This window comes from Carassius auratus, chromosome 25, assembly GCF_003368295.1.
Source record: "Carassius auratus strain Wakin chromosome 25, ASM336829v1, whole genome shotgun sequence".
NCBI lineage: Eukaryota > Metazoa > Chordata > Actinopteri > Cypriniformes > Cyprinidae > Carassius > Carassius auratus.
Window position 1 is genome coordinate 10591121 of NC_039267.1, and position 27946 is coordinate 10619066.

Below are 27946 nucleotides of genomic sequence, written 5' to 3' on the forward strand. Positions count from 1 at the left end.
ATCATTTATTTAGTTTATTTATTTAAAAAAATTGTTCTGAAGTAGCAGTAGCAGCAGTAGTCGTAGTATTCTTGTAGTAGGTAGGTGGCGCCAATGCACATGACTTTGTTACTTTCTGCAGATACAGGAAATGACGAAGAAGAGTCTGAAGCTGCACATGGAGGCACGTAGAATATAATAATTACTGTATTCCTGTGTGGCTGTCACTATTAAACAATATATATTTTAATATCTCACTAACGAACTTGCATTTGAAAGAAATGGCAACAGATGCAAAAAGGCCAAAGGTAAAAAAAAGACGTTTTCTCAGTTTACAGTTATTGCGCTTATAATGATGAGCCTTCAGAAAGCATCATGTGTGTTTCAGATAGATGATGAGAAATGTGTGCTGGAGCCCTTGAAAAACTTCCTGCTGTGGTGCGATAGTGTAAAGCTGACTCTCAGCGATAAGGTAAGCTTATATTATATTCATATACACGTCACGTGTAGGCCTATTTATTCATCATTTGAATTTTCAGTTTAAGTTTTAGCAAAAAATAACTTGTAAAGTACTTAATAATTCCAAGTTTAGGTTTTTTTTCAACAGCACAAGTCAAATAGGATTTCAAATACAGGCAAAAACCTAAACTTGGAAATATTTACCACGTTGTACATGAATGTCTTTAGGTGTACTTAAGTAAAGAGGGTACTGCAGCAGAATATGGCATGATGGCCAGAGAGGACATTGAAGAAGGCCATGTCTTGTTCTCTATACCCAGAGAGATTCTTCTGCATCACGGCACCACTAAAGTAAAAAAGGTCCTTGAGGAAGGTAAATGAACATTCTGGTTTATTGAAATCCCACCTTCTATAGCAGGCTTGTGACCATATAATCATATGTTGTCTAGGGAAAAAATCTTTGGAGAGCGCATCAGGCTGGGTTCCTCTTCTTCTGGGTCTGTTATATGAGTACACATGTCCACAATCCTACTGGAAACCGTATTTGTCTCTCTGGCCCGATTTTAGGACACTGGATCAACCCATGTTCTGGTAGGTCTGGTAAGACCTTTAAGGTACTCTTCAAGGAGCCTTCAGTGCTTTATGGTCACAAAGTCTCTGTTTTAAAGGTCCGAGGAGGAGCGTGATAAACTCCTGAAAGGCACAGGAATTCCAGAGGCTGTCCAAACAGATCTGAAAAAACTCCAGGATGAGTACAATAACATAGCCCTTCCCTTCATGAAGTCCCATCCTGACCTGTGGGACACTGAGAAGCACACGCTGGAGCTCTACAAGAGCCTGGTAGCATTTGTAATGGCCTATAGGTGAGATATCTGTGAGCTATTGAATGTGATCAAATGAAAGGGCTGATAATATGATTATTCTCTTTAGGGATGTGCAATATATCAGTACCAAATTTATTTATTAGCTACTATATATTTAATGGGCATTTTAAATTTAAAGGTATAATATTAAGGATCTAATTTGTGTGTTTAGATATTGTTTTAGGTATGTTTTCTATGTATAATAACTGTATTTTATTTATATTTTAATATATTTATATATGGTTTATTAAAATAAAATAATAATAAGTAAATAGCAATTATTTGATGTAAAGGCTTAAAAATGGTTATTTATTTATGCCATTTTTAGAGTATACCAAATTGATTATTGGCCGATATTTAAATTATATCATATTGGATATTTATGGTAATTGGTCATGCTAATTCCCCCTAATTTTATATTTAATTTTACTTTGCTATCATCAAATGATCCCTGAAACTTAATAACATAAACACAACACTAATAATTTATTAATAACTTATTTCTAATATTTAGCTCTAAATAAATGTTAGTTCTTCATACTGTGCATTATATAATGGAGTGATGCTTAGTTTCACTTTTAAATCGATTTACTGTAGTTTTGTATTTTTTAAATTATTTAGACAAAATAGTAGAATTTTTATATCGGCCAATCATAGTGATCGTCCGATACTGATGCTGATATCTGTGGCCAATATAAAGCATATATATAAATATATATATATATATGTTAGTATCACACAATTTAATTTTAAAGATCAAAACACGTGTAATAATTTTTTGAAATAAAGGCTAATATATGTAGATATATCAACCTGAAAACTGTTTAGCATACCAGCCATAATGTTAATATCAGTGCCTTCCCTACTTTATCTGTAACATTTCTCAACATTTCTCAGTTTTCAAGAGCCTGTGGAGGATGAGGATGAAGAAGAAGAAAAAGAGCCTAACCCTCCAATGATGGTGCCCATGGCTGACATGTTGAATCACGTTTCCAAGCACAACGCCAATCTGGAATATACTCCCGTATGCGGTGCACATGCTTCGCTTTCTATTGTTTATTATGCTAGATGCTTAGAAATCTCACAGCTCACGTTCAGTCGATTGTGCACAGGAGTGTTTGAAGATGGTGTCAGTACGGCACATTGAGAAGGGCGAGGAGGTCTTTAACACCTACGGACAGATGGCAAACTGGCAGCTCCTCCACATGTACGGCTTTGCAGAGCCGTTTCCTACGAACAGCAACGACACTGCAGATATTCAGATGTCCAGTGTGTACAAAGCAGCAGTGCAAGGTGCCACTTTGTAGACATAGTCTATAAAAAGTCAACTACTTGACACAAGAAACGATTTAAAAAAAACTTGTTTTTATTGCACTAACAGCGGCACAAAGTGAAGCAGATCAAAGGCTCCTAGTGGACAAATGGAACATGTTGTGTGAAATGGAGATTGTTGGGGAGAAAGGGGTTTTCATCTTCGGCCAATCAGGCTCACTTACTTACAGTGAGCTCTACACTACACTGAAGGTAACCATTTTATCCACATGGCAATTTGTTCCTATGTTACCTGTTTATATATATATATTTATAAAACTGCATAGGTCCTGTGCATGCCGCTGCAAGATTTCGAGGAGTTCTGTGAAAACGAAGGCTGGGAGGAAGATGAAGAGGGTGAGGAGGATGATAAAATGGAGCAGGCTCTGAGTTTCGCCGGACTGAAGGGGTTGCCAGCAGAGTGGAAATGTCTCCTGCATGCGGCAGCTGCTCTGACGCTGGACTCTTATTCTGAGGATGTAGAGGCGGACCGGAAGCGGCTGGAGGATCAGGACGCTCTGGCTGAGCTCAGCAGCAGAGAGAGGAGAGCTCTGCATGTGCGTTACGCGCAGAAGAGCATCCTACAGCGCTTGCAACAGCTCACCAAACCTACCTCTTAATGTATGGGTTTTTATAGTTTGTGAGTTTTCCATTTTGTACGCTGTACATTTTCCTTAAAAAAAAAAAAATCATTTGGAATATGGTTCAGATTGTGTTTTGATTGGCGTAAAGGTGGTTTATTTAGTCCAGTCACATTTATGAATTTAGCAGACACTTTTACTAAAAGAAGGCACGTATTTCCTGGGAATTGAACATAATACTTGATCATTGCCAGTGCTATGTGGGACTGTTGAGCTACAGGAAATATATGTCAGCATAAACATATCTACAACTTCAGCACATTAAAGCAATGTAATACTTTTTTTTTTACCTCAAAAATGATTCTGATTGTACACTGACTTGATTCAGTTTTTTCACTTTCGTTTGGGACATCTCTACAAATGGCGTCCCCTTCCCAAGCACAAAAAATCAGTTTGGAATTCACACATAACTACCCACTGTAATTATGACATTTACAACAGTGAATTACACTTGTTTAACTGTGGATGGCCCCAAACCCACAAAACTACATACAGTTGTTATAAAGTCACTGGCAAATCATACCACAGAGGACTTGAAGTTTGATTTTCAGGTATGTTAAAGAAAGATTTGCTTCCTCAGCATTTGTCAAGATAAAGAATAAATGACACTTAATTTTCACTGTTAATATGTGCTCAAAAAGCTTCCCAATTTTTCAGTACCATAAATTGAAAACAAAATCCAGCTAATCAATTTTAATCACTTGTATGCAAATCACAATTATGCTGTTGTAAATAATGGGATTCACCCAAAAATGAAAAATCTGTCATTAATTACTCACCCTCACATCATTTCCGACCCTGTAAGACCGTTGTTCAACTTTAAAACACAAAAGGTATTTCTGATCAAATCCGTGAGCTTTCTGACCCTGCATGGACAGCAACGCAACTTGACATGTTCAAGGTCCAGAAGGGTAAGGGCATTGTTAAAATAGTCCACGTGACATCAGTGGTTCCACCGTAATTCTATTAAAATCCTTAACATCTATAAAATACTTTGCGCACATACACTTTACTTAATTTTTCTTCCACGTCAGTTTTCGAAATGCATACACAACAGTACAAAGACAAAAAATAAATTAAAAAAAAATATTTTTGTGGGTTCTTTGTGCACAAAAGTGTTCTCGTAGCTTCAAAGTTACGGTTGAACAACTATTTTAACGATAACCTTATGAACTTTATGGCCATTGAACATGTCAGTTGTGTTGCGGTCTATGCAGGGTCAGAAAGCTCATGGATTTGATCAAGATCTTTGTGTTCTGAAGGTGTTTGGAACAGCATGAGGGTGGCTAATTAATGACATAATTCATTTTTGGGTGAACTATTCCTTTAACACGGACCAGAAACCTTATAAATCAATTTGTTTCAACTAACATTTCAGCAAATGAAATGGAGGCAAAGTTGCAGTTCAAGTGTTTAATGCGGTAACTACAGAATGCATACATACAGGAAATAAGCGGAACTAAAGGCAACTACAAATTACTACAAAATACAACACGCGGACCAATACATTTACAAAACATTCGAAATCCTTACAAAATGAGCTGTATTGGTCCTTTTTGTTATGCAAGTTGAATCTTTGTACAAACTCCGAAGATCCAATTTACCAACAAATTTCTGAATATTTCCACAATTGTACAAGTGCCAGGGAGAACCTCGAACCCAAGATTTGTTTCCTCACAGGTGCAAACTAGTGACGCCTCCCCCCTGCAGTCCAGGACATCTGTCCCATCCCATCAGCTCACCACACTGATAGCACTCCCCTTAAAAACCAAACCACAGAAAATAATAAAAATAAAGAAATAAAACAAGACCGCTTCCTTAGCCACTACACCAAGTTTTCAAACAAAAGTCAATCCGTCTTGAAGGCAAAAAATAATTTATGGAGTTAGGGGAAGCCAAACAGCAAGGAGGGAAATGTGCTCAACACACACAAAAAGAAGATTGAATCATTCTGCCCTAAATGTCTCTTTTTAATATTTACATTGAACATTTTAACTTTAGGGTGAAAAAAAAATAAAAGGATAAAAAAAAAAAAAAAAGAAACTCCTCAGGTCAGATGCCCCCCGGTGGAAGGCGAGCGGGATTCCAGTGGCAGCTGTGTGTCGATCAGACGTGCAGGGTGTCAGTGGGGCAAATGAAGGGTTGGGGTGAGGGAGAGCTCTCTCTCTGGGCACAGGAGCAGTTCCTGCAGCCTAACTGGCACCCGTTCCCTCCATCACCTGCTGGGCTTGCTTCTGCCCCATGCAGCACTGAGCCACCGACTGGAACAACCTACACACAAAAACATGGAGACACTGCAGTTATTCTGTTGTGCAAAAGCAGGAAGATGCGTGTGTGTGTCATGTTGACTCCCTTACTTCTCGATCTCTGGGGCACAGTGCACAAAATCATGGCTCCAGAACTTAAAGGCAGGGTTCTTGATCAGCTCAATGAAGGTGATGAGCAGACCCCACGGGTGCGGCCTGTTCACAATCAGCCTCTCCAGCAGGACCCTGCACGACAAGATAGCCAGGGTTATTTTAGTCAACTAAAACAATCTTTAAAAAGTGTCATTTCAAAATACACATTAACTGAAGTGAATTAGAAAAAACAAACTTCACTATAATTGCTTTACTACCTTCAATTCTCCTGAAAACTGATTCAAAACATTAAACTCTATAATAGTATCTCAATGACACTAAAATAAACCAATAGACAAGAACCTATAGTCGAGTATAGCACTAAAACAAAAGCCAGAACCAGTGTCGTAGTGATGATGCACATTATCATGCAACTCTGTTACCGGGTGTTTTGAAGGAATATCAACATTCGTGATTAAAAAATGTGTGCTAACTAATGAAGCAGAGATCAGATAGTTCCTCACTATCTGTGCTGAAGCGGAGACCGTTCGCCAGTTTAAGGGAAAGTTAACGTGCCTAGCGTTTTTAACTCATGAGACATCACACGTCACAACCTGATGTTCCGTGTCATTACAGGACATACAGTATTGTTCAAAATAATAGCAGTACAATGTGACTAATCAGAATAATCAAGGTTTTTAGTATATTTTTTTATTGCTACGTGGCAAACAAGTTACCAGTAGGTTCAGTAGATTGTCAGAAAACAAACAAGACCCAGCATTCATGATATGCACGCTCTTAAGGCTGTGCAATTGGGCAATTAGTTGAAAGGGGTGTGTTCAAAAAAATAGCAGTGTCTACCTTTGATTTTACAAACTCAAAACTATTTTGTACAAACTTTTTTTTTCTGGGATTTAGCAATCCTGTGAATCACTAAACTAATATTTAGTTGTATGACCACAGTTTTTTAAAACTGCTTGACATCTGTGTGGCATGGAGTCAACCAACTTGTGGCACCTCTCAGCTGTTATTCCACTCCATGATTCTTTAACAACATTCCACAATTCATTCACATTTCTTGGTTTTGCTTCAGGAACAGCATTTTTTGATATCACCCCACAAGTTCTCAACTGGATTAAGGTCTGGAGATTGGGCTGGCCACTCCATAACATTCATTTTGTTGGTTTGGAACCAAGACTTTGCCCGTTTACTAGTGTGTTTTGGGTCATTGTCTTGTTGAAACAACCATTTCAAGGGCATGTCCTCTTCAGCATAGGGCAACATGACCTCTTCAAGTATTTTAACATACGCAAACTGATCCATGATCCCTGGTATGCGATAAATAGGCCCAACACCATAGTAGGAGAAACATGCCCATATCATGATGCTTGCACCTCCATGCTTCACTGTCTTCACTGTGTACTGTGGCTTGAATTCAGAGTTTGGGGGTCGTCTCACAAACTGCCTGTGGCCCTTGGACCCAAAAAGAACAATTTTACTCTCATCAGTCCACAAAATGTTCCTCCATTTCTCTTTAGGCCAGTTGATGTGTTCTTTGGCAAATTGTAACCTCTTCTGCACATGCCTTTTTTTTAACAGAGGGACTTTGCGGGGGATTCTTGAAAATAGATTAGCTTCACACAGACGTCTTCTAACTGTCACAGTACTTACAGGTAACTCCAGACTGTCTTTGATCATCCTGGAGGTGATCATTGGCTGAGCCTTTGCCATTCTGGTTATTCTTCTATCCATTTTGATGGTTGTCTTCTGTTTTCTTCCACGTCTCTCTGGTTTTGCTCTCCATTTTAAGGCATTGGAGATCATTTTAGCTGAACAGCCTATCATTTTTTGCACCTCTTTATAGGTTTTCCCCTCTCTAATCAACTTTTTACTCAAAGTACGCTGTTCTTCTGAACAATGTCTTGAACGACCCATTTTCCTCAGCTTTCAAATGCATGTTCAACAAGTGTTGGCTTCATCCTTAAATAGGGGCCACCTGATTCACACCTGTTTCTTCACAAAATTGATGACCTCAGTGATTGAATGCCACACTGCTATTTTTTTGTACACACCCCTTTCAACTAATTCAACTAATTGCCCAATTGCACAGCCTTAAGAGCGTGCATATCATGAATGCTGGGTCTCATTTGTTTTCTGAGAATCTACTGAACCTACTGGTAACTTGTTTGCCACGTAGCAATAAAAAAATATACGAAAAACCTTGATTATTCTGGTTAGTCACATTGTACTGCTATTATTTTGAACAATACTGTATACGGGTTGTGTGTGAAAACACGCACAGATTCCGGGAAGTCACTAGCAGTGTAAATGAATCAAAATCTAATGATCCGGGAACAATTGCCGGGACACATTACCTTTGTATTATTCAGAATCTAAGTGTGAAAGGGGCTTCGGTTAAAATCTGTAGTCTTTGATCGCTGGTTTGACATGTTCACTAACAGCTGATTAATGGCTGTTGCAATCAAATTTTACCCACAACGAAATTCTGGCAGGGTCAGAAGATTTGATGCAAAGTCCTGAAGTGCATCTTCTAAAACAAACGTCAAACAGGCTCCGTTTTTCAAATTTTCAAGAGAAGCCATGATCAGAAGAATTAATGTTAGAGATTTTTTCTAACCACCATAAACTCTGACGTTCCTGTCCTCTGCTCACAGAACTCATCTGATGCGTTGCCTTTGCTATGATAAACACATAGCGTCACTGTTTTCATGTGGGTGTGTAGTGCTGCTTAAACTATTCTTCTGCTATTGACACCATTCATATACTTCTCATGATAGCCAACATTCCAGCCTTGCGTGTAATGCAGCTCGCAGTCATTCGGATACGATTGGCGCATTTCTCCCCCTAGTGGCAGCCGCACAGAACTTTTAAACTGATCCTGCAGCAACCATTACCTCGGCATATTCACCATGGTAAAATTTTAATGAATATAAATAATAAATGCAATTTGAAATCAAATGATCCCCAAAAATAAAAATAGTAGGTTTTATGGGGCTAATACTGTTATAAATTATAAAAAAATTATTTCTGCAATAATTATTCTAAAGCAGCATCTCACAGAAAGTGTTTAAAGAATAATATTAAAGTGAACAAAATACTGGTAATTCTAACCTTACGCTCGTAGTTTTTAATCGTCCGGGCAGCCGGGAACATATGGTCTAGCCGCAGAAGTTTAAATATTTTAACGCATCCGAAGCTCAAATCGGATCAGAATTTTTTGCATGTGCATATGATCAGAACAGTTCCCGCACTATTCTCCAAAGGAAATAAATGACTTCCGGTCTGTCGCTTGTCGTTTGTCTGAGGTCGTGGAACGGCACCTTATGGGGTGATAATGTGTAAAACTCTGGACAAGTTTTCTTGTGAACACCCATTTTTTAAGAGTCCTGACTGTAGTACCGTCTGACATTAATGACAACTGAAATCCCACAGTGGAACATCATCCAGTCTGACAAACAACAATTGGAAAGGACTACTAAATATTTTTTTTTTTTGCACAGTGTTAACCCAGCTTAAATAAAAAGGAGCTACATTAAATTAAACTTAACACTGTAATTAAACACAGTAATTAAATTCACTTCCATACCTGGTGATCTGCTCTTGAATGGCTTCAGCATTGGCCTCGGCAAACAAATACAGCATGGTACAGCTAAAGTAGTGCGTGTGGCTGTTTGGATAACGCAGCTGATTGGCTATCGCATTCAGGAACAGATAGCGGCCTGGGAGGAAGAATACAAGTCACAATTTGAACTAAAACTAAAGAGCAGGGAGAATTTTTTTTTTTTTTTTTGCGTCTCACCCTCAGTGTCTAGATCGACTGCGAGGTTCTGGAAGATGTCCATGTGAGCCGAGTGAGTGATGGTGCTCATGGAGGGAGTGCTACCCTTGTTGTGGATGTGGGCAATGGCCTGGGTTCCAACGTATAGCACCAGAGCATTGATCAGCTGAATGTTGTAACGGTTGCCTGGCTCGTTGGACACCTGGAGGCAGAGTGGATTTTATGAAAAAGAAAAAAAGTCTCAATGAATAAAAGAGCTACATTACAAAAAAGATGAACATGCGACGCTGTAGGGAATTGTGATTAAGAGTGGCGCCCCCTACCTGCAGGTTGCTGCGCAGCTCAGAAAGGAAGGTGACAGGAGAACGGGTCTTGAGGTAGGAGTCAAGATCCTTCTTAAACTGGGACGGCATCACACCGGTGAAGTTAGTGAGGATGCGGGGAGCGATGTTGATCTCACTCAGCATATCCACCTGGTGAACACACAGAAACTATTACATACAGCACAAGATGACCACAAGCATACTTGAAGTTACAACTACATACTAAACCACAATGGATCAAATCTGACGTCAAATGTACAACTCTCTACCTTCAGATTAGGGGTGAAGGGGTCTGGAAGCCTCATATTGCGGGGGAAGGCACTCAGGATCAGGTTCCTCAGCTGGATGCAGTTGGGCGGGATGACGTCGCAGAAACCATAATGGTAGTCACACAGGAATTCTGGGAAGTCATGTAGCAGGACAAGCAGCACACGAAGTGTTCCCTTGGAGAATAGAGAAACAAAGCAAGGTCACAAACTGCCCTAAAGGACCACCAGACAGGCTTTCAAAAAGGCAGGACTCAGCTTATACCTTGTAGAGAATTTGCATAGGTTTGTTGAGTTCAACATTCCTTAAGAAGGGTGCAAGATACTTGAACAAGTCTATCAGCAGCTGGGCATACATTGGCCAACCCTGCGAGAGAGGAAAGAGACGTTTAAGGCACAGAAGACAGTCAGTGATTGGGAAGTGGACAGACAGCTCCTGGAGGGCCATTTCCCATGGAAGTTTTGAAAGATCTCAGATTTGGAACGACATGAGGGTGAGTAATTAATTCATTTTTGGGTGGACTATTCCTTTAAGACTTTGATTAGCTGGTTCAAGTGTTTCAGCAAAACTCTGCAAAAAGGGCCCTCCTGGATTGGACACCTGATACACATCATGCAGCAGACACAGACCTTCTGTTGTGGGGTATGTGCAAGCATTCTGGCAATGAAGATGCGGTGTGAGATGAGCTCCAGCCAAGCATAGACGAAACCAGGTGCTTTAGTTGGCCTCAGGATGTGGAAGGTATTGCTGAAGAGAGACAAACGTCCTTTAATACCCATTCAAAGACTGATCAATACAGTAATGGTGCAGTCACATTAGCAACATTTCAGTGCAATTTCCCAAAAACGGTCCATTATTTGTCAATGGTGTAGTGATGTATGAGACAGAGCTCACACAGAAAGCACTTTCAAACCAAGCAGTTTTCTATCAGTAAACATGACAAAGCCAGATGACCAACTCAAACCCATTGGTGCTACTAAAACGACTGAAATGCACTGAAAATTCACCAAATTTTAATGTGACTGCACATTAATACTTATTTCATGTGCTTACCAGAAGGCAGTGAGGGTCTGGAAGTTGATGGTCTCCAGCACATGCTCTGGTGCGTTTAGCTCCAGCAGGAGCATGATGAAGATTCTGTGGTACGGAAGCTGCTGGAACTCCGTCTGCCTCACATCGTGATCCTGGATCAACACACCCACCACAATGCCTAGAACCTGCACCATGACAAGAAAAGCATTATTATTATTTATTTTTTATTTTTTTAGAGACCTTGATTTAAGTCACCATTGAGCCACATCTAACCATTGTAAGCATTCCAACCTTGTTGAGAAGGTTGATTTTGGTGACCGTGTTGGTGGCCTCTCCGGAGTGTTTGACAAGAAGCGCAATGAGACGAACAAAAGCATCCAGGTTGTGGTAGCACTTGGCTCTGATGATGGCAGGGCTGGTGGTTGGGTGCTGCTGTTCGGCTTGAGCACGATAACTGATCTCCACACACATTTCTGTGCACAGCCGGAAGAAGCGAGTGATCAGGTCATCGGTCTTCAGGATGCCCTGCTGGTGCATCTGTATAAAAAAAACAAGGCAGGTGTGAATTAAGTAATGCAGATCAATAACAGCATTGAGATGAACTAAGACTTTAAACTTTTGTATTTTGAGTGTTACTGCTAACCTGGCCAACGAATGCAGAGAAGGCCTTGGTGCTGTCTCTTCCTGCAGCTGCTGAGTGGTATAGGTTGACCCATTCTCTCAGCAGGTACTCTGCCTTCTCTCTAAGGCCTGGTGGGTCATCATACTCGGAGGCTTGAGAAATCCCAGAGTGCATCATGAAGTTCGGCCCACCATGGTGACGATCGATCATGGCCTCATAGTTGGAGCGGACAACATCCATCAGCTGGGGCAAACTAGGGGTTCCACAGAAGTAATTCCAGATTACTTACATTTTTCGTTACCAATCGGATACTCAGTTGACCTATCGGTAAGCCCCGCCCCCCTCAGTTACTGTTGCTCCCTTGGACAAATGAAGCTGCTAGCTACCTTACAATGACAGCGGTCAGTGTGAAAACCTTGTCCTACTATGTTTTTGAACAATTTTGGACACCGAAGGGCAAGTGGGAATTAGATATTCCATGGAGGGATATATAAAAGATTTTAAAATAAATATGGTGGTGTTAACTCAAAGTGAGGGTCCACAGATCAATGCAAGTGGGAGAAGTCTCATAATATGGCCATCACGATGGAAGAAGACAACATGCAAGATCAACACTGTTCATGTATCCCAAGTAACGATTATTTACATTTAACCATTTTGAGGGGAGGGGCTTACTGATGTCAATTGCAGGACCAGTAACAAGCTGTTTTCTTACCCTTCAGGAGCATTAGCTCTGGAGTGGGCGTTGGTCCTCATCAGCGTCTCAATGGTGTGGAAGAGATCCGCTTCAGTGATGTGACTCCCGCTACGCTCATCAACCAGTAGGAGCTTCACCAGCTGCATGGCGAATGCCACGGCCATGTAGTTGAGCCCGTTCTCCATGGACTTAAAAAAAAAACACGGTGTAAGTATCTACTAATTTACAACAGTGTTCTTTTAAGTCCTAGAGACACTCTCCTCACCTGAGCCAGGTGTAAGTCATACTGCTGCATGTTGACCAGGTGGTTTCTAATGAGGAGCTCCACAGCATCAACGTTGTACTTGTATTCATCTCTGCACTCAATCAGGCATCTGCAGGGGGTGTAGAAGAAAAGGTTAGGACCTTCATGACCCGTCGATGCTTGTGACAAATAAGTTTACGCCGCAGTTATAGTACTGGCCTGGTGATTTGTTTGTTGCACCACTGTGGACCGTAGGCACGACCGTCCTGTAGGGCTTTCAGCACCAGCAGGTGGCACTCCCTGTAGCTCAGCAAAAGATCAGGATCAGCGCCACTGGTGGCATCCAGAAGACCCTCCACAGCCTGAGAGGGAGGAAGCAAGCATACAATTGAGATCATATTGCAGGGATGTCCAGACGTACACATGTAAGGCCAAACACATGACCCTGCAGAGTTTAGCTCCATAACATTTGCATGGACATTTCTGGAGATCCTGTAGACCAAAAGTTGTTAGGATTAAAGCTAAACTGCAGAACAGCAGCCCTCCAGGAGAGGGATTGGACAAAACCACCATAAAGTGTAGTCAAGTTTTTCTCCCACAGTCTCTCTAACCTTCTGCAAAAGGCCCAGGGCAGCTATGCCATCACGGGAGTTTCTAGCCATGACAATGGCCTCCAGAAGGCTGCGCATGGCCTGGGTCTGTGGGTTCATGGCCAGGGCAGGTGGAATTGCATGCACGTGCTGCTCCAGGTCTGAAATGCACTTATCATAGATGTGAGCCACATCATCTGTGGGCCATGCCTGTTGCTGCAATGCAGAAGAGAGAACCTTTGAGCTACTTAACCAATGTAACAACCGAACACAACCACCTCAAGGATGGGGTCTGTACCTTCATTGGCTGGGCAAGGAAACCAGTTGGTTGAGACAGGTCATTACTGGGTAGGAAACCTGGGACATTACGGGCAAACTCTTCATAAACAGCCAGCTGTTTAGGATCCACTCCACCGACCTGGAAAAGAGAAGTCAGAATGGAACATTTTTATGCAGAATAGTAAACCACTGACCCACTGAGAAGTTTACAAAGAACTGAGAAGTTTACAAAGAACTCACCTTCAGTCTGATCTGCTCTGGCATGCGCTCAGCCTGATAGGTGAGCACCATAGGGTCACAGTAGCGTCGACCTTCTTGGCGAGCGTGCTTCCTCAGCTCGAATTCCTGCAAGATGGAGAAATTGATAAATTCAGATTTATTTATTTTTTTTGCCTGTATGATATTATATGACCATGACAGGCAGCTGTTCCTTAATTGGTGTAACAATTAGGACAGTGTGCAGGGACTCACAGTTGCCAGCCTCTTGTCCATCTCTGGTCCAGCTTTCTCCACCGCTGTCTTCTGGATAAAGCAACAAGCAAGCTCACAGTTGTCCTGTGCGATGCGAGCAGCCGCCTCTTCCATCATCTCTCTCTGCTGGGGTGTGGGAGCCTGAAAGCGACATGCTCAGAGAGTCAGAAAGTGCTGGAAATCATATCATTTTGTGTGCCCAGATGGTATGAAAGACCTTTCCCTACCCTAAGAGCTGCAGCAAAGCTGTTCTTCAGGTTGGTGGCGATGCTCATGAGCAGAGGCTCCCTGCAGGTGATCATGGCCATGCCGGCAGTCAGGTTACGCATCATGTGGTGGGCGGCCACACGCATGTGAGACTCCTCAGAGTCTAGCGCGAAGTCCTTCCTGACTATCTGCTCACAGGTGGTCATGGCGATCTTGATGGATCGGTCCACCACTGGGTGAACAAGTTCCTGTACAGCACGCTCAATTGCTGGTCTCACACACTGCTTCAGCTGAGGGTGGGCCTGTAGTAATGGGATCTACACGAAGCGAGGAAGAAAATTAATATTTGAAAAGATAAATTCAGAAAAGTTGTTTTGGTAGTGCAAGACTAACGTTAATATTGATGTTGATGTGCGGGGCCAGGCCAGCCAAGGCATACACATTGATGTCATGGTAGCTGAACTGTGGTGTGGGTGGTCCCGTGGCCGTACAGGTCGTGGTGGTGGCCGGAGTTGACGGAGCGGCTGTAAATGGAACAGAATCTACTACTCCTGGTTAAACAGGAAATGGTAAACTATGGGAAGAAAGCATCTTACAATGTGCATGTTGTAGTGTTATACCTGTTGTAACTATAGGCAGCATCTCTTCAGGAGGCTTGGTCTCTTTCTTTGGTGCAGAGAGCTGCTCCTCCAAGTTCTTCAGCTTCTCTTTGTCTCTCAGTAGGTTTCCTGGTTTCAGCTCACTGATGTCCAAAGACAGATTCTTGCAGAGCACCTCAATCTCGAACTTGAGGTTAAGCTGTGAAGAAAGAATTGTGGGACTCTGTGAAACCTACTTCCCACTGGTATCTTACGTCGCATCGATGAAAGCAACTGACCTTTAAGTCATGTTCCTGGTGGAGCTCAGCCAGTACATTCATGATACCCATGGTCCAAGGGTTCTGCGGTCTGAAGATCTACAAAACAGGGCAACGATGTTTAAAAGAGGTTATGTCCTGATATTTGCAAAACTTGCCCGCACTCAACACCTGACATCAAAATTGGGAGAGAAAATTGCATGATTATTATTACCACACTCCGTAGACTTGATTCCAAGACTTTGGCCACAAAGGGGACGACATACAGTAACTCCTGTTGGCCTTTCACATAAGCCTCCAGCAAGAGAGATTTCAGCTCCAGGTCCTATAAGAGCAAAATATGAATGCAGTCAAACAGCACATTTAACAAATCGAATCCTATAAATATTTCAAGCTCAGGCAATGGATAATAAAAAATAAACTCACTGTGTACAGTATGGGTTTGTTTTTAGCTAAGGTGATCATTCCAAGCCAGTGACCCAAATTCTTCAGCAGGGATCGATCTGAGAAGTTAGCAGCTGCCTTATCAGAGGTAAGGAGGACCTGAAAAACAAAATGAGACAACATTAAGTCGTCATAATGTAGGCATACCTAGGTTTTTGACTTTAAACCGGTTTTATTTCAAGACAATTACCTTGATGTTTCTGTAAGTCTCACTGAGAACCATCTTGACAAACTCTGGGTTTTTCAGTGTGTCCAGGAAGTTTGAATACAGGCTGTGGAAGTTGGGCTCAATGCTGACACGTTTCATAACCAGGTACTGAGAAACCCAGGGCATGAATTCTTCTTTCACAGTCTCTTTCAGCTCCTCCACCTTCGAAACCATAGTGAGAGATGATTTAGGAGATGAAAAGCACAAACTTTGATGTATAACTTAAAGATGAAGATTATAAAAAAGAACACCTTTTGGGACATGTTTGATTGGGACAAGTTGTTGAAGATGAATGCAATCTTCTCCTGAACATTCTCTGGGGGCTCAACGATCCTTTCAGTTTGGTCTGTGGCCACCAACAAGGTGTCAATGTTTGTGGTGTTGATCGAAGGCTGTGAAAGAATTTAAAACATCAAATACCACAGAGATGAGTCTATCTAGGACCAATGATTACATTAATGGAGCAGTGATTGTGTGCACTCACTGGGACGTCCTTCTTCGGTCCAACAGCTGTAGGTCTCGTGATGGTGGTGGTTTTGGGAGCAGTGGTTGTGGTGGTGGCTGTGGTCACTAAGGTGCAGGTCTGGCCAGGTTGAGGGGGTTTGGGGGTCTGAGACTGAGCTTGAGCCTGGGCTAAAGCTAGGCTACCTGGGGTGGTAATGGAGCCTTGCATCTTCACAGGAGGGTCTCTGGACTGCTGGCCATACTCAATATACTATACACAGAAACGACATACAACAGCAGACTTACTCAGCTGAGTGTTTACCAACTAGTGCAGAGTGAGATATTACAGGAAAACGCTGTGGGCATGACCGAAATAAAATAAAAAACTAGGTTACCTCTTGTAAATGGTGCGGAAACTGCAGGAAATGGGCTATTGATGCCAAGTGCTGACAGTACTGGGGATAGTCCTTCAGTCTGAGGAAGAGAGCGGCTCAGATGTAACACAATTCAACATATCAAGATGCAAATTCAATCTTGTGTGGTGGCTAGGAAGCCAAGACAATTTACTGACGGTACCTATTTTTAAATCGATCTAGTGCAGCGATCCCAAAGTAATACATCTTTGATCCGAAAGGTTTGCGTAAGGCTTCCAGGACATATCGTAAGGCCAAGCCCAGCGCCATGTACGTGACCAGGCCTTTCTCAATGATCCCCCCAAAGAGGCAAGCGGTGATGTGTAGCTCTTTGTCCGGATACTGAGGGAAGAATCGGTACTCCTCAAACAGATTCCTCAGCATGCAGTTAAAAACTTCCCGTTCCCGCTTGACGTTCGAGTCCTTAAATCTCTGCAGCATTTCCAGCACCTACATTGAAAGAATCACTATGAATTCGTACCTTAGAAAATAGCGTATTAAGAACAAGCAAGCACCATTCTACTCTGTTACTTCTGTTGATCTCACCTCATCTACGGACATTGTGGGGTGTGGAGGATGGTTGTAGATGCGCTGGAAGTAGCTGTTTGCCTCATCGTCTATCTCCTTACTAAAGTGCTGGTTTGCCTCGGGCCACACCTGAGAGAGATCAGCTGTAGCCAATGAAAAAAAAAAAACGGTTACATCACTTTATGAATTTGAAAGAAATCACTTAATTTGAAGAAAGACTGACTAAAGCACAAATTAACCCCCCACCATAAAAAAAAAAAAAAGATGTTCTAGGCAAACAGTTTGTTTTCCTTCGTACGTCTGATGAGAGAAAATAATATTTACACGGATCCAAGCTGGTTGCCAAGAACACCTTGCAGTAATGTAGACTGACCTGTATTTCCTCTTAGGTTCTAATGACATTTTTGGGCCAGAGATTAAATTGTGCAGAGATAAGACTCTGAAATGTGTCCAAAGGACTTTTGTTAGGCTCTGAGTGCCAGTTTTGAGAGGAAATACAGCTTGAGGCACCTGGCACTCTCTCAGCCACACCACCACTTACAGGCCTTCATCTTACTCTGCTGGAAGGTGGGTGGGTTCAGCCCCGGTGTGCTCATCTTCCTGGTGCCGAAGGGGTCACTGCTGACAGCGGGCATGCCCAAACCTGAGCCAATCCCAGTCAAGCTTGTGCTCAGAGAACCTACAGAAGAAATTCAAGAAATGCATTCGTAATTGGAAAAACAGTAGTGCAACCTCACTAGGTTCTAGAGCAGAGTTTCAAAGCTCCATTGAAGTCTCATGGTACCTTGGAGCTGAGAAGAGAGGGGGCTGATAACTGGGAAAGCTGTGCTGGGGTTCGGGTTGGGCAGGTTCGAGAAGGCTTTGGCTGGGGACTGGGGGTTACTGAAGGCAGAGCCCTGCAGGCTGGGGAATCCTTGCATGCTCGGGGTGTGAGAGGTGGACGAGACACCTAGACTCAGAGAGCTAATCGCAGAGAGAGGGTCCATCTGGAAAAAACAAAACAAAACCATCAAAATACAGTTCTGCCAATCTTGACACTGATAGTCCATTCAGTATATAATGCCAGTGTTACCTGCACAGGTGAAATAGCATCTAAGCTGCTGGTGCTGGGAGCTCGTCCCTTTGGCAAGACTCCTGGTGGCGGCTGCCGGGCCTTGTTCATCACATTGCTACAGTTGGCCACCATGGTCAAGATTGTCTCTGACAGCTCTTGAGACACACTCCTTCTCAAAGAAGCCAACAAAACCATGTATTTAACTTCGACCCAAGTTTTTCCTTATAATGCTTAAAAACATGCGCTCTATATACTCTATATACGCACCCAGCACAAGACTGCAGACATGCAAGCATGGTAGCCAGAGTTTCAGGAGGAAGTTGAGCACTTTTCGGCTGGTCTTTCTCTGGAGCCAAACCACCCAAGATAGAGGGACAACGTCTCTTCAGGAATGTGACGCACGCCTGGATGAAAGGCTCCTAATCGACAAACATGACACGTCAGTCTTGATGTGCACTAACTTAGAACAGTGGTTCCCAACCCTGGTCCTGGAGGCACCCCAACACTGCACAGTTAGCATGTCTTTTTAATCAAATCACACACCTGATTTAGATCATCAGCTCATTATTAGAGACTTCAAGACCTGAAATTTGTGTCAGAGAAAGACGACTAGCAAAATATGCAGTGTTGGGAAACACCGACTGAGAACTCAGATTATCATACCGTTCATAAGTTTGCAGTAATCATTTACTTTTTTTTCAGTAAGGACACATTAAACGTTAAGTAACAGACTTTTAAGTTCTCACATTTCCGTTTCAAAAGATGTTGTTCTTTTGAACTTTTTTCAAAAGTTATTGTTTTCAACATTGATATGTTTGCGCAGCAAATCAGTATATTAGAATGATTTCTGAAGAATCATGTGACTTTCTTCAAAAGCTTAGAATAAAATAAATAGACTCTGAACTTTTGAACAGTAGTGTCAAACTTAAAGCTCGCTTACCCCGTGCTCTCGAATTTTGTCAGTGAGCCATTTGTCAAGTTTGAGGTATTCACGGCGAGAGGCAAGTGCAGCAAGGTCAATAACAAAGGCAAACGGAGTACCATTCAGCAGCATCGATAGAGACTACAATGCACAAAAACAAGAGCATTCAAAATGTTAAAACTTTTTCTCAGTCTCCAACCCTATTAATCTACTCCTCATGGAAGCAGGGGCAGGAGATCAGTACCTTCAAGTCCTGAGCCACATCCAGGATGCGGGATAGCTTGGCCTGGTCGTACTGCTCTCCTCTCATGTACCACTCAGCCATAGAGTGCATGATCAGCTGGCGGATGGATGGGGACTGGCCCTGGAAACATAACCCAGGCACATTAATACACAGTGACAGCAGAACAGAACTCTGCACCTCTTCAAACTGATGTTGAATCCACCCACCTGTCCATGCCAGGCATAGTGCAAGATGATGGCAGAGTTGGGGTGGTTGCCCAGGAAGATGGGCATGAGGGTGGAGATGAGCTCATGACGCAGGGTGTGCCAGGATGTACTGATCTGAAGCAGCGCCAGCACTAGCATGTCCGGGCAGTGCTTGATGGGAAAGCTGAAGAGCTGCTTCACCTGTTCATAATGCCCAACTTCAGAGAGGCGCAAGAGGCTCTCCACTAGGTCCAAGCTCTTCCTGTTGAACAAAGCGAAACGAGAAGATATAAAACATACAGAACACAATATTTAGAAAAATTAGATGGTCTTAAATTGGTCAAGACTTACCATGTGGCTATTTCTCGGTTGTCATCCTCAGGTGGGGCCTTCAGGATGTCAATGGCAACAGCATGACAGGGGTAGTCAGCAAAGCAGAAGACTTCAGGACTCATCAGTGAGTGTTGAATGAATGACAGCTGGAGAGCACAAAAGAGCAGGACTTCAATATGCTACTTTATTTCCAATGCAAGTTCTGAGTTGGCGAGACTTCAAACTAAGACACTTCTTCTACCTGTCCTTCTGCATGCTTCCATGGTCTGTAGATGAGGTCCACTGGGAACACCTCCAATCCCAGACCCCTCTGGATCCCACAGACCACTATCTGAAGCCCCTTACTGTCCCGGATCAGGAAGCCAGGGTGATCCAGCTCATAGGTCACCTCCTTGAAATTCAGATTGGGGTTCTGAGAAGAACAAGCAGAGTTAAATTAAGTCCTGGTCAGCTAAATAATGTTTGAGCTGGTAATGTATCTAAACAAACACAGTCTTACCACTTCTTTGACCACATCAATTAGAACTTCAACATTCCAGGTGTGGGCCTGAGAGCCGTCACTCTTGTCCTTCCCATCACTCCAGATCCCACCACCAACTGGATTTGAGATGGACTGCAGATGAAAAGAAAAACTAGTTATACAAACGGTTCAGACTCCCTATCAGATCATTTCAACTCAAAAGGTTACATTAGAATTCCAACAGAGCCTAAACCAGGCCCAGACAGATACAATTTTATAGTTAGTTAACAACATACCTGCAGGCCGATGCCATCGGACAGCCCAGAGTGAGTGCGGGCCATCATGCCCAGCACTCTGGCCACCTGACTGGCTGTCACCTCTCGCATCCCATACTGCATGATTATGTTCCTGCACTCTTCAAGACTGGGAAAACACACAAATCAATAAATCACGGCAATCCCTTTAAATGAAAAGCAGTAGCATCAATAGTATGCTTTCAACTTCAAGTTATATTCAACTAAAACTGTCATTTACATTTTTCCCCCCATATAACTCAAAAGAAGAATTTCTTTTTTTATACATTGCCCACATTCATGCCAACAAGGAACAGCATACAGGTTTAAAATAACATGAAGATGTGTAAATGACAAATTAAATTTAAGCTATTAATACCTTGCACAAAAGCCATAGCCAACTTCTTGCATGAAGTCGGCAAGTGAACTCTCCATCATGGTCTTGTTTAATTCTCCAGAGTCTGGCAGGATCCTGTCCATGAGAATGTCCCGTTTGTCAGGGTACAGCAGTGGTGCGAGCACCACAGGACAGCGCTCCTGCGGGAAATCTGGGACACAAAAAAAATAAAACAGGACTAAATGACTCCAGAGCACATCAGGGGAACTAGCCAAACATAACATGTAAGAAGCAATCATTTAGTGGATTTTTCCACTAACCTCTGCACAGTGTTTTGAGGAACGCGTCAATCTGCTCTTGACCGACTCCGCTGGAGCCCTTCTGACCGAACAGAAGATGGGAGAGGAGCAGATGCAGAACCTCTATGGCAATGTCCTGGAAGCCACCTTCCTGACTCCCTCCGAGGTCTGCGTCCACGTACGAGCGGAGGAGGTCAGGGAGCTTCTGCTTCACAAATTGAGCAGCTGTGAAAGAAAGTTAAAAGGGTTTGAGCCGAAAACCATAGCAGAGAATCGAATGCTGCAGAAGTGAAACTGAAAACTAATTAAGAGTCAGGAAGTGAACACTTACCAAACCCTCGGAGGTCTACGTTACTGGAGTTCAGCAGAGCAAGGCCAAAAATCACCTAGCAAAAGCGGGTATATTTTTAAACCGCCATTATCACAATTTCTGACATTATTTTAGAATATATTGGAAAAATTTATACATACCTCCTGAACCTTGCTTAGCTTGAGAACTTTACTCAGCTGAGTAAATAAATGAGGTGATGGTTTCAAACTCTACAAACAAGCAGACATGAAACCAATGAACTCAGCGAGTATCAAACGAGCACAAAGCACAAAACTGCCAAATTTTAATACAAAAGGTTAAATATTTTGAAAGCCAAATCAACAAACCTTTTGATAGTGCAGAGGATTGTCAATGGCGTAACAAAGCGTAGAAATAAAATTTGGTTTTGTAATAAGAGACACGCACTCCTGGATCAGAAACTGTGTCTGACGAAAAAAAAGAGAAGGGTAATAAAACATTAAAACTAATTCTGAAACTAATACTAAAATACCATTTTTGAAAAAAAAAAAAAGAAAAAAGTCTCCATTTTCAAAGCAAAAGCTACATGTATTACCTGGTGAAAATCTTTGCCACTGCTTTTACCATCGCCACTGAAATCCACATGGGAAAAGAGACAGCGTAATAAATGCCGGTCTGCCTCAGGGCCGTGACGATTCACAATCTGAGAAAAATTGATGCATCAAATTATCAGTACCTTCAGGTTCCTGATGTAACTAGCAATGCTGACTTAGTTCGCTAAATTTCAGGTTAAAAATTAAGCACGTTTAGCGACACCAAAACCTCATCAACTCACATGTTGTATTTCCTGCTGGCTGGCTCTGTAGTTTTTCTTAGTTAAATTGTCCACCAGGTAGCTGATTTGAGACAAAGCCAGCGAGAGCGAGTCAAGATTCATTGCTGGTTGGGGCGGAAGCTGGCGGCCGAGCCCGGCGCAAAATCACCATTATTCCCCTTTAGTCACTTCAGTGATAGGTTACTTCTGTCTGTCCCCCCCCCCAAAAGGTGTGAAAAGTGTCCGGTGTCCAACAAGCGAGTCTCTGTGTTGATGCTGATTCCAAACAACGTCCTTCAGTGCAATTCTTAGTGTAACATCTGGACAGACAATGATTAAAAGTGATTAGAAATTGCAAATTAAAGCGATAATGTTAAATCTTCACATAAAACATCTGACAAGTAGGGGTGGGAATCACAGGGTACTTCACGATACGAATCATGATACATGGCTTTAAAAATTTGTAAAATTACAAATACAGCAACTCTGCGATAATTGATAGCTATATTGCTAGACAATCCTATAATGTTATGTGCAAGTTTTCTCTTTATACAAACCTAGTACATTTCAAAATATACCTGGAGGAGTGTTTTCTCAACCTTTCTTCATAAAAACGGAGACCCACACCAGTGTTGGGCGATTTGGTCATTTTTCAAATAGTCACATCGTCAGCCCGTGAGATTGACGATACACAATATTATCATGCATGGGTGGAGCAAGAGAGTAGGGCTGGGCGATATATCTAATGATATGATCATGCGCATCTAATCAGTAAATCTGGTTCCATGATAAATTGGCATCACCTGCTCATAATTGGAGCGACATTTAATAGACAGAGCCGTAGATCACTGACAAGCTACACAATATCACGTTCATTATCACAGATGAATCGCCTTCGATAACGAACGCGATATTGCGTAGCTTGTCAGTGATCTACGGCTTGTCTATTAAATGCTGCTCCATTTGAAAGCAGGATGGCGATTTAGCGGTAATCACGGTAAAACTTTGTCAGAACAACAGTTACCAAGCAAGCAATGCTTAATTTTGTTGAGTCTGTGGTGTGAAAAGGTTGCATTAGCAATTAAAAAAAGAAACACTTAAGCAAAACATGGTCAGGTCCCTAATAACATTTTTTTTAAAATCAATTTCACTGGTAGTCTACAGTATGGGTACTTTAAGAGACAATGAATACATCCAATATAATACACATACGATTTTTTCTCAACTGTTTCCTTTAACTTATGACATAACTGACAGTTTTTTCGAACGTACTTTCCAAGACTGGTATTTTCACATATTTTAAGCTTGGTTCAGTGTTGCCATCAGTGAGACGCGGCTCTCTCTCTCCGCGTGCGCACCGAGCACAGCGCGAGTAACCAGCTACTCAGTTCAGCTTTTCCGTGTCTTGTGTTTGAATGCTTTAAAGTCTTTTGAATGGTTACTTCTGCAAGTGGCAAGGCTTAGTAACACGTGAAAATCGACTATTAAAAGGTGGGATATTTTTTCCTATTGAAAGAGTGATCATAGCTCCCCTGTCAGCAGTTATTTTATCCATGTTCGTAACATTGCTTAAATATTGCTCGGTGTATAGAGATAATAAGAGATAAATCTTTATTAAAGAGATAATAAAGATTAAAGGTAAACAATACCAGTGATTGCATGTGTGAATTATTCTTACCGTCTCTATATTATTGTGAAGCTGGGGGTTGTAAATAGCCTAGTTCCTTCAAAATTAGAAAAATATGCTATAAGAAGTTTTGAGATTCTAAGCTACTTCAGTGATAAATCACAGGACAGCGCTGACAACTGTGTTCCTCTGTGAGCGCGATCTTCACAGCTTTGAGTTTTCGTGCCACAATGCAGCTGCGCGAACATGGTAGCTCGATATAATAATACACATCCGACTGTCCAAACCATAAAACAAATACAACTGACAAAGTTTAGTGAAGACTCAAGGTTAACCACTCGCGCGCCATCACTATGTGTTGAACCGGCATTCACCTCAAAGTGTTTTGCTTTTATGCCACTGACTGGCAGAATCATGTGACTACACACACTTTTAAGGGGGAAGTATTAACAGGAAATAACCAAAATCAGAAAATTACATCAGTTAGAGGTTCTAAACTTCGGTTTTGATTACTTTTCGATTAATTGTCCAGCCCTAGTTTGTGGCACTGTTGAGGTGGTCTGGAAGCCCAAGTTTCTTTGACAATGGCCTTCAGCTCATCTGCATTGTTTGGTCTCTTGTTTCTCATTTTCCTCTTGACAATACCCTATAGATTCTCTCTGGGGTTCAGGTCTGGTGAGTTTGCTGGCCAGTCAAGGACACCAACACCATGGTCTTTTATCCAACTTTTGGTGCTTTTGGCAGTGTGGGCAGGTGCCAAATCCTGCTGAAAAATGAAATCAGCATCTTCAAAAAGCTGGTCAGCAAAAGGAAGCATGAAGTGCTCCAAAATTTCTTGGTAAACAGGTGCAGTGACTTTGGTTTCCAAAAAACACAATGGACCAACACCAGCAGATGAAATTGTACCCAAAATCACAGACTGTGGAAACTTAACACTGGACTTCAAGTGACTTAGCCTATGAGCTTCTCCACCCTTCCTCCAGACTATAGGAACTTGGTTTCTAAATGAAATCCAAAACTTGCTCTCATCCGAAAAGAGGACTTTGGACCACTGGGTAACAGTCCAGTTCTTCTCCTTAAGACCCAGGTAAGACACCTCTGACATTGTCTGTGGTTCAGGAGTGGCTTAACAAGAGGAATGACAACCATAGCCAAATTACCTGACACGTCTGTATGCCTTGACCCCAGCCTCAGTCCATTTCTTGTGAAGTTCACTCATTCTTGAATCGATTTTCCCAGATGAATCGCCTTCGATAATGAATGTGATATAGCGTAGCTTGTCAGTGATCTACGGCTCTGTCTATTAAATGCCGCTGCATTTGGTTGGTTGTGCATCTTTTCCTGCCACACTTTTTCCTTCCACTCAACTTTCAGTTAACATGCTTGGATACAGTACTCCTTTGGCAATGAATGTTTGTGGCTTACCCTCCTTGTGAAGGGCGTCAATTATTGTCTTCTGGACAACTGTCAGATCAGCAGTCTTCCCCCATGATTGTGTAGCCTAGTGAACCAAACTGAGAGACCATTTTGAAGGCTCAGGAAACCTTTGTGTTTTGAGTTGATTAGCTGATTGGCATGTCACCATATTCTAATTTGTTGAGATTTAAGTGAATTGAATGGGTGAGTGAATTGGTGGGTTTTTGTTAAAAGTGAGCCAAAATCATAACAATTGAAAGAACCGAAGACTTTAACTACTTCAGTCTGTGTGCACTGAATTTCACAATTTGAGCTGAATTACTGAAATAAATGAACTTTTCTATGACATTTATTGAGATGCAACTGTATTATGTACTCAACCATCTATAGTAAATGAACCTTATGAAGTTATTTTGTCCCCCAAGTCTGGTAGGCCCTCACCCTTTACTAAATAAGGAACAGACTCTGACAGATGAGTGCACTTAGTATACAACATTCCACACTTAGTTTTTTCAGGTAAAGAAGTGAATCATCTGGATATTTGAAGTGGGCTTTCTTTTTCCTTTTTAGAATTTTAAGTATGAAGAAACTTGTTTCACTTGTTCCACTTAAATTGGCATACAAATTGAAATACTGTATAGGACGCACCTCAACAGTTTTAAAATGACATGAGGGTGAGTAAATAGCATTTTCAATTTTTGGGTTAACTGACTCTTTAAAAACATTCAACTTAATTTATTAAAACACTACAATATATCAGTAAGCTGTATCAATTAGATTTAAAAAATGTTCAAATCTCCAATTCTATGATTTAAACTTATTTTTAATGCCCTGAGAGAAACTGAATGGTACCACTGCAAAACCGGAAGTCTTAACCATTTAGCCTCTCACAGGCCATGAATAAAGTTGAAGGGTTGTACAAACAAAGTGAATAAACCTTTAGTACGTGTAATTGCTGGTACATTAAAGCCGTCAATTGCTTGCAAGTACACTTATGAGAAAACCGATGTTTAAAGTGTGACGTTTTGTGACTTCCACAACATACTACAGGCGCGTTTCTAACCTCATTTACCTGCTGAAACAGCTATGTTGAAACATTTAGTCTAAACGATAAAAACAAAATAAAGTCAAAATAACTTAAAGGGCAGTTTTTAAGCTATAATAAACAACTACATGTTCAACTTCGAACACGAGTCACGCAAAACCACACTTAGGACCGACGAAAACGTTAAATAATTTAAGCAAATATCAATCTGCATTAGTAACAGGTAACTTGTTATTTTCACCCAACAGCTCCTAACAACTACAGTTCGACTTCAAACCATCAAACACCCAAAGTTTGGCTGTGGATAACACCTTTAGCATATTAGCATTCCTAGTGCTAACTCATCTTCCACCTAAGTTGCTTCTAATGTATTAATAACTAACTAATTATGACTTGAACATCTCTTCGGATATTCTTTTAACAATTAGTCTTTACGAGAAAAAATATCGAAATGAACTCCCTTTAACAGCCATTTCTGTCAGGTTCAACAGCAGCCGTGCTAATTCAGAACTGGTTAACAGCTAGGCTAAGCTAACAGCCTGAACCTCATTGTCCTGAACGGCGACTAGCGCTAGCCTGTTCCTAGGATCTGAGCGACATGCTCCGCATCTAGCTGACAGGTAAGTTAGCTCGTTTGTTTGTTTGTTTCAGACATAACTTACTCTTAGATATGTATAAGAGTTTTGGTGCCTCTTCATGCCACTATAAACTCGTGTAAGCACAAGTAAAACGCAAGCAAACGCTTCAATATAATACAGTCCGAGCATAAATATGGCTAGTATCTAGCAACCAAACATGTTAGTCCTGTGTAACTTAAATGTGTTTTTAAGCGCACTGGTATTCGAGTAAAATCTATTAATGTACATGTAACGTTAGGTGCTTGTAAAGCAGTGTTAGTGAACATTAGTAACCTCGCAGGTTTAAAACAGCTGCACAGCTGTCGTCTGGGCCTCACTCAACACACTTAACATTATATGGTTAGCGAAACCGAGCAAGGTAACAAATTCGGTGTCTAGCAGTGTCCATGTAGCCATAGCGCTCACCCCACGACCCGTAGTCTTAATTAGAAAGTTGCCACAGTTCATACTTAATGATTGTATGCACTGAAATGTTAGGGGTCGTTTAAGGGAAGTTCATCTTTGGAGTACGCGCAGGATCGGTTGGGTTTTTTACAATTTTAGGTCACTAACAGCAATGTTAGCTACACGCTAACGAGCTAACGCTGACTTAGCCGAGCAGACAGCATATGATAACCATTTCAAAACTTCAACGATTTGTGAGACTGTAGCGAGATCCCTGTTGAGGCGAGAAGACGCTTTACCTCGATCCTGGAAAAGTTACGTGTGGATGATCATTTTTGTCGTGTTTCTTCGTTCTGATCTTGACGTATAAAAGGTCGCTTTCTCCCTCGGTTTGGTTTGGATTTTTCAAAATAAAATGGCGACTGTCACGGCACGCGCGCGCACCCAGTGCGGTGCTTACTGGGCTCGCACACGGGCTCGCGGCTGCGCAACAAATTATAATAACGCGCTGACGCCCCTCCATTCCCATGATGACCCATGCGCACAAAAGTGCAAAATGAAGGAGGCTTCGCGCAGATGCGAACGGATCG

The 27946-nt window shown here is 41.9% G+C and overlaps 2 protein-coding genes across 7 annotated transcripts; one reads left to right on the forward strand and one right to left on the reverse strand.

The window, feature by feature from the left end:
- Positions 1-125: 125 nt before the first annotated feature.
- LOC113043254 (N-lysine methyltransferase setd6) lies at positions 126-5036 on the forward strand. The gene is made up of 9 exons (XM_026202501.1): positions 126-287; positions 368-451; positions 667-811; positions 888-1029; positions 1107-1301; positions 2199-2325; positions 2414-2594; positions 2683-2825; positions 2900-5036. The coding sequence occupies exons 1-9, from the start codon at positions 261-263 to the stop codon at positions 3230-3232; spliced, it is 1377 nt and encodes a 458-aa protein (XP_026058286.1). The 5' UTR covers positions 126-260; the 3' UTR covers positions 3233-5036.
- On the reverse strand, positions 4652-27828 carry LOC113043251 (CCR4-NOT transcription complex subunit 1-like). 6 transcript variants are annotated; one of them, XM_026202499.1, is made up of 49 exons: positions 27656-27828; positions 22268-22566; positions 22028-22135; positions 21801-21899; positions 21615-21683; positions 21475-21529; positions 21165-21368; positions 20887-21055; positions 20511-20637; positions 20254-20367; positions 19996-20166; positions 19773-19900; positions 19443-19683; positions 19237-19356; positions 19011-19133; positions 18338-18489; positions 18089-18239; positions 17801-18002; positions 17573-17695; positions 17035-17159; positions 16652-16938; positions 16471-16549; positions 16116-16346; positions 15883-16023; positions 15614-15793; positions 15406-15522; positions 15194-15304; positions 15001-15078; positions 14744-14921; positions 14517-14647; positions 14144-14440; positions 13917-14057; positions 13686-13790; positions 13465-13584; positions 13188-13382; positions 12796-12938; positions 12598-12706; positions 12351-12520; positions 11657-11888; positions 11305-11550; positions 11035-11198; positions 10611-10728; positions 10246-10347; positions 9984-10157; positions 9715-9864; positions 9413-9593; positions 9200-9332; positions 5611-5745; positions 4652-5524 (listed from the first exon to the last, which is right to left on the reverse strand). In XM_026202499.1, the coding sequence occupies exons 2-49, from the start codon at positions 22367-22369 to the stop codon at positions 5446-5448; spliced, it is 7110 nt and encodes a 2369-aa protein (XP_026058284.1). In that variant the 5' UTR covers positions 22370-22566; positions 27656-27828; the 3' UTR covers positions 4652-5445. The 6 variants fall into 6 exon arrangements, with proteins under 6 accessions (XP_026058284.1, XP_026058283.1, XP_026058282.1 ...); XM_026202498.1 differs by having other exon boundaries at positions 11287-11550; XM_026202497.1 differs by having other exon boundaries at positions 14517-14665.
- Positions 27829-27946: the final 118 nt, after the last annotated feature.

Bases quoted from the DNA above. Each gene is read 5' to 3' on its own strand.
- LOC113043254 (XM_026202501.1), top strand. From the start codon at position 261: ATGGCAACAGATGCAAAAAGGCCAAAG. The intron at 288-367 runs GTAAAAAAAAGA...TGTGTGTTTCAG, and splicing joins CAGATGCAAAAAGGCCAAAG to ATAGATGATGAGAAATGTGT. The intron at 1,030-1,106 runs GTAGGTCTGGTA...TCTGTTTTAAAG, and splicing joins CTGGATCAACCCATGTTCTG to GTCCGAGGAGGAGCGTGATA.
- LOC113043251 (XM_026202493.1), bottom strand. From the start codon at position 22,369: ATGAATCTTGACTCGCTCTCGCTGGCTTTGTCTCAAATCAGCTACCTG. The intron at 20,638-20,886 runs GTATTAATAGCT...GTGTTTTCCCAG, and splicing joins GGCTATGGCTTTTGTGCAAG to TCTTGAAGAGTGCAGGAACA. The intron at 14,441-14,516 runs GTTAGTCTTGCA...CGCTTCGTGTAG, and splicing joins ACATCAACATCAATATTAAC to ATCCCATTACTACAGGCCCA.